Raw genomic sequence first — 6,849 nt, 5'->3', positions numbered from 1 at the left:
CACGCACCCCATAACGTGTCCATGTCGTGGTACCTGACTCGATACGTCTTAGTCCGCAATACTCCCATCCTGGCCTCGAACAACAAAGAGCTTCTCCTACAATTACCGTAGACGTTTTCTTTAGAGATTTCCTGCTTAAGCATCCTGCAGACGTTTATTCACTCTGCCCAGAACACTCCGAGCATGCCTCCATGTTCCCATGACACGGCCATCGAATGCTAATCGTATTGTGACGGCCACGCAGCTAGGGAGCACGTTTCAAACACAGTACTTACTCGTGCTTTCGTATTTGCCTCGTGTTTCGTTCTATACACGCAGAAATCCGTATGTGACGCAGGTCTGCAGTACTACCGCCTGATGAGGAAACGATGCAGACTGAACACGCCGCAGCAGCAGAACTCTTGACACGCGTCGCTCTCACCGCACACAGCACACCATAACCCAGCTGCTTGTTTTCTTCTGGCTGTTAATGCATCCGTAGACAACGCAGTGGTGCCCAGATTACTTCATGTACTTCCGGGAGGATGACACGGACAGGTTTTAGCACTCCGAAAGGTTACAAAGCTCGCTTTTGTGCATAACGCAAGGGCTACTCGTAGCGTTTTGGCAGCCCGGCGGAAGATGACGCCTGACGCCTGTGTTTGAGAGTACGCTTAGACCGGTCCTGGTGCGAGAGTACTGTATTTTGGTCTATAGGGAGTAGTGCATTGTTAGTGGCCCTGAACCACACGAAGACTTAAGCCAGACATCGCGGAGAAAACAAAAAAGAAATGTATTGCTCCGAACACTGCGAGACACTGTGGGCAACGGACAAGTGACTTGCAGTTCGGTTTGCGTAACTCCGGCGTGAGTGGTCACAGGAACGGTAATATGGGCTTTTTTTCGCAACGAGATACGGTTTTGTTGCACTTTAGGCCATCCTTGCACTGGCCCCAGAGCGCCAGGCCGAACTGGGTGAATGAGAAGCAGATTTCGCCTTCCTCTGAACGGAAAAAGGAAAAAGGAAACTATTGTATAAACAAAGAAATGCATGAAAAGCACATTGGGATGAATAATAAATAATCTCGCGTTCGCTCGTCATCCTTATGCCGGAACTTAGTTAAAAACTCTTACTGAAGGCGCCAGAACCTTCCGTGTGACTTTAGTCAATTGTGAAATCTTTCTGTCCTGGTTAGCTAAGTTGGTGGGACGACTGCTTCGGTAATGTGGTGGTCAAGTCTTCGAATCCCGGACCAGGACATATTTTTATTCAAGTAAGTGTATGAAATGTATTGTTCCGAACACTGGGAGACACTGTGGGCAACGAACAAGTGCCTTGCAGTTCGGTTTGCGTAACTTCGGCGTGAGGGGTCACAGGAACGGTATGATGGGATCGATGTTAATTGGCAGTCACTCTCTTAATAAGAAATTTATTCCTTCTAGGGCGTTTCCTCTACAGCTCGGAGAGAATATTAAAGGATCCATTTCCTTTCAGGGCACGCCACTTTGAGCTTCCTTTGATTAACACAATTTCCTGAGGTAGAGCGTTGAAATTCAGAGATATGAAGGTTTTGAACGCCGTACCATCTGATGAAATCAGATAGTTCGTCACCACCTTTAACAGGCAAGACTGAACGTGATCAGCTTGACAGAAGACAGCGCATGAATTTAACTAAACGTCGTTATCAAGCCACCTTTGAATTATACTCAAAATATTACTGGAAAGATGCTCCTTTCACCAACTTTAGCAGAAATAGTCCTTCCTTGGCTTGTCCGTTTTCCCCGCCTATTTAATGCCCGGCGCATTAGACGAACATTAGGATGACACTCAAGCTCCGCTTTTATAGATATGACGCCACAGAGTTAATGACTGCCTTTCGCAATTTCTCTACAGAAACAGCCACTTTTATTTGTTCACATTCACAATTATCACAGAATTGTTTCTACATTCTTGTCTTTGAACTCTACCACAGTGCACGTACGCTAATAACGTTACTTTATTTAGTATCTGAATAATTAGCACATCTTTAGTTCGCTCCACAAATTACCACATTGCTAGCCTCAAAGACAAAAGGACACACAACAGCACTTCCCTTGTACCTCAGCCATATCAATGTGCCTCACGGTTTATAGTTGGTAGCCTGCCTGGCTGGCGACCCAAAGATCATGAGTTGAAATCCCAATTAAAATTTATGAAATTATCTTAATCTAAACTCACTTACTCAATAACGTTAAGCCATTTGAGGCACGCGCCAACCTTTAATTCGCATTACACTTCCTCTTTTCAGCTACGTTAATCCCAGACATCGATGCGTGATGTCACGCATGACGCGGGTTTTCCGGTCCAACAACGCAGCCCGGACGATACCGGGTTTTCCACTGAAAGGGCGCCTTAATTGCTGTCGCGATAAAGAAGTGCTGACTCCACTGCCCCCTTTTACCCTTTGCTCTTTCCTCTTTTCCTCTGTCGAGCACTGCCGAGTCTGTCTCACCCAGCTGCTTGACGCAGTAGTCGCAGCATGCGCAGTCGCTGGCGTTGGGCACCACCAAGCCGTCGCACTCGCTGGCGCTGATAGGCTTGCAGACCACTTTCTCGCAGTAGCCCTTGTAGCACTGCTTCGGCTCCACAGCCGTGGGACCGAAAAGCAACATGGCGGAGTTGAAGATGGCGGCAGCTATGGCGGCGTACCTCATGCTCCCTTTCTTTCCTGAAAGTGTGCGTAAGTTTTCTTTTAGGAATGTCTAAGCGATAATTAATTGATATATGTGCGCATAGAGAATCTAGACTGTAAACACTTCACAGCTGATTTGGGGGAACGCCATGTTCGAAGAGACATTAATCTCCCGCAGAACTTTCTGAGAGCACTAGGTCGATTCGTATGTCGTCGTTGGCGATATGAGTTTGTCACGTGCCAGAGAGCGCGAGGACAGTGATCCCTTTAATACGCTCCTAGTGCGGCAACCTTGATAAGCGTTCAATCCCGCTTTCCACGGTGTAGGGCTAAGTTCTACGAAGAACAAACTACGTCCTCACTTAAATAATAGACATCCTTAGAATACGCCTTGCCGTGGTACCGTTACCGAAGTACCGGGAGCCCGCCCACCGCGCTTGAGCACGCACTGATGAGTGACCTAACCACGTCTAACCCCGGCGTAGCCATCCTTGGGTTGTTGAAACCGAAATCGAAACATCATCATGACGAAACGCAATTCAGCATAATTTAGCGGTCGTAGGGAAATAACAAAAAGTGATGCGCATATGCTAATATTTCACTCAGCATTTGAAAGAAGAAACACAAGCAGAAATTTTGTATCTGTAGTCCTTCAATGTAACGGCAAAATAACTTTGATTTGGCACCGTTGTACATGGTTGCCCAGCGAGCAGTAAGAAGTAATTGACGGATTATTTATATGTGATCTATGAAACTGCAGTTTGCTTGACGTTATTTACAAACTGCACGGCTCTCAGAGTAGGTGCGTCTTCTGACCGCAGCATGTCAGACAAAAAGTGAAACACACAATTTAGAAAATCTTTCATTCAAATTAGCTGCCCTAAACCACATCCATAATGATCGCATTAGCAAGAAAAATAGCCCATCGCAGAAATCGTTGCATTACTCAAGGGACATCACAAGGCATGCGCCAAATACGCTAAAATTTCTTGCAAATACGTCATGACTCATGCTTGAAATATGCTAAATTGGCGAGAGACAGAGTCAATCTCAGGTTCTGGGTTACTGTAGTCATCGTTAATTGAGCATGATGACTGAGCCCGCACCGCAGTTCTACCCACCCTAATAATCCTGTACCAAAGTGATACAAGATACAGCAAAATTTCAGCCACCTCGCAGTATAGAGACGCCCAGTATCACGCAAGTGGTGAGATGTAATGATTATTCTTACCGTTGGAAGAACTAGTTAGGCCTCGTTACCTGTTCTCGTTGCTGCTAAGGAAGGTACGTCGCGTCCTAAATTCGGAATAAAACTGCACAGGCACCTCTGGAGCGAATTTCTCGAGCCATGGGCTCGGCGCACAACGGATGAACAGATTTATCAGAGAATTCAAGTGGTCTGTTTTACTGCTCTAATATGCGCTGCGTCTGTGGCGAAGCTGCGAATTCGGCAAATGATGTACAAGTTGCGAACACCTGTATCTACTCCGCTTCTTGAATGTGCCTGCTTCTGCTGCATTCGTGCACTTGTGCGCGGTATAAAAGACGCTCATGAATTCCTTGAGCCGCGGCTGCGTAGGCATGCTCACTTTCAAGGCGAGGCAGACTCCAGTCATCTTCATTTGAATTATTTAACAAGCATTAGGTGCCTGCGAACAATTCAGTGTTCTAATCAACAGGTGTGACACTAAATGTTCTCACACCAAAAGAACTACTTAGCTAATCACTGAGATAAAAAGTTATGGAATGCAGGTACAACATTAGTAATTACGTCGGACGGTGGTGCTTGTTCAAGAGTTGGATGTTCGGAATGTTTCGCTGTTCTAGACATTCTATGCGTAGTTTTCGTGTTGTAACGCACTATTTATTTCTGATCCTGGTGCTTCCTTTTGGTATCTAGTTAATCAGTTTACTTTCACTAAGACGTAAAGCATAAATGTGCTCCACATATTTTGAATTATTTCCTCATTTTCTTTCCTGCGGAACGTACAAAAAAATTAACAGAGTTTTAGCGCTCGTTAAACCTAGTGAAATGAGTGAAAGTGCAGTTAGGTATGATTACGCATGGTTTCGACTCCGGCGCGCGCCTAATCCATGGCGCGACTGAGCGACCGAGCGCAGTTTTTCCGCGCAGTTCTGCACGCACTTCACCAGATGTGCCCCTAGAGAGAAGAGGGAGAGAGAGGGAGAGAGAGAAACTTTTAATAAATAGCATGTGTGGGTGGGCTCTCAATCCAGGAGCGCATTAGGTTTTGCTGCAGCTCTTGTCCGGTTCTTGTCCTGACTGCCTAAGAGTTGTGTCCATTGTAGGGGGCGCCAGCGAGCGGCTGCTAAAAGCAAAAGATGAAAGCTTACAAAAGGTAGCGTTTTATACACTACGTTTTTCGCCTACTCTACTCATACCAAAAATTATTGCTATTACCAACTCATACCGATGAAGTAGAAACGTATCTTTCTAACAAGGTCTCGTAGAATGTCTTTTTGGAACATATACGGGAGAATTATAGTGATCGCGGGGAGACGATAACGATAGCAATACAATTGATTGTCTCATTTTATTTTTGTTTTCAAGACACAAAATGGGAACGTAGATCAACAGATACGTTAGCTTTTGCACACGATGATGACGATGATTGCCTCACAAAATCGCACATGGCGTCAAGAGATCGGAACTTCTCGAGGAAGAAGAAGGGTGATGGTTGCGCTCCATGAGGGATTAGAAGCGCTTTGTTGCAAGCTCACCGTTTGCGTCCCTCCTTTGGTGTTCCCCTTTACTTTATCGCACGAGGAACATGGGGGCCAAGTGGTGGCTGACCATCGTGCTTTCCGCAGCTCCCTGCATTGTCGCCTGCCCGTGTTCCGAGGAAGTGTGCACGCAGTTCAAGTACACCTGCCGGCCCCTTCCGAAAGTATGCGATGGGCGGATTACCTACGGCGCCGGCTTCTGCGGGTGCTGCCAGCAGTGCGTGAGGAAGATCAGTGAGTACAATCCGGTCATGCGGAAACGGGCACTTTCCGCTCACTCCTCAACTGGCTGCAGAGGACTCGGAACTGATGCCTTTCCGTGCTCTAAATGCGGTACTAATCTACTACGTCAGAACGATAAGGCGGAAGCTTGCTTCTAAGTGTGTTTCTAACAACGTTTTCTGTATTAGCAATGTCTGCTAGGTCAGCTGAAGAAAATTGCAGCCTGCTGCACTGCAGTCTGCTTCATTGGAGAAGTGCGACAGCATTTGCGTTTAAACGCCAGCAACGTTTCACTCGACATCTTGTACCTGCATGCCTTTGCATATCGCTTATTAGTTTGAGGGTGAAATTTTTAAACTGATGACACGTTTTCATGCAGGCATTGGAGACCCCTGCTACCCATCGGGGCTGTGCCCGGGACCGACCGAATGCGCGGAGAACCTCTACTGCGACCCGGACCAAAAGGCCTGCCTTCCTTTTCCAGTACCTTCAGCCAGTAACGAAAGCAACGCCACCGAGGACAGAAGAGGAGTCGTCAGCCCCCAAAATCATTAGCGTCCTCGGGATAGGCTTCGTTGTACTTATCTAAATATTAAATATTATCGATTTTTAAACGACAATGTCGAGGGCGTGACTGTAAAACGTGTTTGTTAATGCCTCAGATCACTTCCCGACACCTTGAGGTCAATAAAATGCACCATGTTCAACATTCTGGTATAAAAATTATGAAAATTCGAAAATTGTAAGGTACGTAAATATTTGAGGTAATGGTCCAGTGCGCAGATATCCAGCAAAATCTTTCTTTCAAAGTGCTTCTATCGACCGCATCGAATAGTTAAGACTGCCATACAAAACTAATGGCGAACGCCTTTAACGATAGCAAAAAGGTCAATTGAAAAAAGAAAAAAATGCAGGACTGTCGTAGGGTGGTCTTATAGTGAAATAGGGTGATCTTATTGTTATAGTGATATCTTACGTTGTTTAAAAAATAGCTTTCATAAATGGTTTCCCGCTCAAAAATGCTTCTGTCCAGATTTGTTCCGTAAGCGATATTTTAGTGTTACGGCGCCGTTGCACTTCGCTCCATCGAAATGCGAAAACTGCCACCGGGATTCAACGCACGGCCTCGCAGTCAATGGCACAGCGCAAAGGCTTCTGAGTCACTGCGGCGGATGTAAGCACAAGTGTCGCCATTAGTCGGTGTTGCTAGTGCACAACATGAGCAGATTAC

At 46.1% G+C, this 6,849-nt stretch overlaps 2 protein-coding genes across 3 annotated transcripts; one reads left to right on the top strand and one right to left on the bottom strand.

The window, feature by feature from the left end:
• Nucleotides 1-748: 748 nt before the first annotated feature.
• On the bottom strand, nucleotides 749-2,673 carry LOC144109905 (uncharacterized). 2 transcript variants are annotated; one of them, XM_077642672.1, is made up of 2 exons: nucleotides 2,421-2,673; nucleotides 749-982 (listed from the first exon to the last, which is right to left on the bottom strand). In XM_077642672.1, exons 1-2 carry the CDS (start codon nucleotides 2,671-2,673, stop codon nucleotides 855-857), a joined length of 381 nt encoding a protein of 126 aa, XP_077498798.1. In that variant the 3' UTR covers nucleotides 749-854. The 2 variants fall into 2 exon arrangements, with proteins under 2 accessions (XP_077498798.1, XP_077498799.1); XM_077642673.1 differs by having other exon boundaries at nucleotides 2,472-2,673.
• A 1,603-nt stretch (nucleotides 2,674-4,276) lies between these two features.
• LOC144109906 (uncharacterized) lies at nucleotides 4,277-6,623 on the top strand. Its single transcript, XM_077642674.1, has 2 exons — nucleotides 4,277-5,630; nucleotides 5,998-6,623. Exons 1-2 carry the CDS (start codon nucleotides 5,444-5,446, stop codon nucleotides 6,171-6,173), a joined length of 363 nt encoding a protein of 120 aa, XP_077498800.1. The 5' UTR covers nucleotides 4,277-5,443; the 3' UTR covers nucleotides 6,174-6,623.
• The last annotated feature ends 226 nt before the right edge of the window (nucleotides 6,624-6,849 follow it).

The sequence above is a fragment of the Amblyomma americanum genome, chromosome 11, assembly GCF_052857255.1.
Source record: "Amblyomma americanum isolate KBUSLIRL-KWMA chromosome 11, ASM5285725v1, whole genome shotgun sequence".
In the NCBI taxonomy this organism is placed as follows: domain Eukaryota; kingdom Metazoa; phylum Arthropoda; class Arachnida; order Ixodida; family Ixodidae; genus Amblyomma; species Amblyomma americanum.
This window is presented reverse-complemented; position numbering and strand designations above follow the sequence as displayed.

What these genes read in the sequence shown, in the direction of transcription:
- LOC144109905 (XM_077642672.1), bottom strand. Translation starts at nt 2,673, where the DNA reads ATGAGGTACGCCGCCATAGCTGCCGCCATCTTCAACTCCGCCATGTTG. An exon ending in AAAAGAGGAAAGAGCAAAGG is followed by an intron (nt 983 to 2,420) that starts GTAAAAGGGGGC and finishes TTTTCCGTTCAG; the next exon opens with AGGAAGGCGAAATCTGCTTC.
- LOC144109906 (XM_077642674.1), top strand. Translation starts at nt 5,444, where the DNA reads ATGGGGGCCAAGTGGTGGCTGACCATCGTGCTTTCCGCAGCTCCCTGC. An exon ending in GCAGTGCGTGAGGAAGATCA is followed by an intron (nt 5,631 to 5,997) that starts GTGAGTACAATC and finishes GTTTTCATGCAG; the next exon opens with GCATTGGAGACCCCTGCTAC.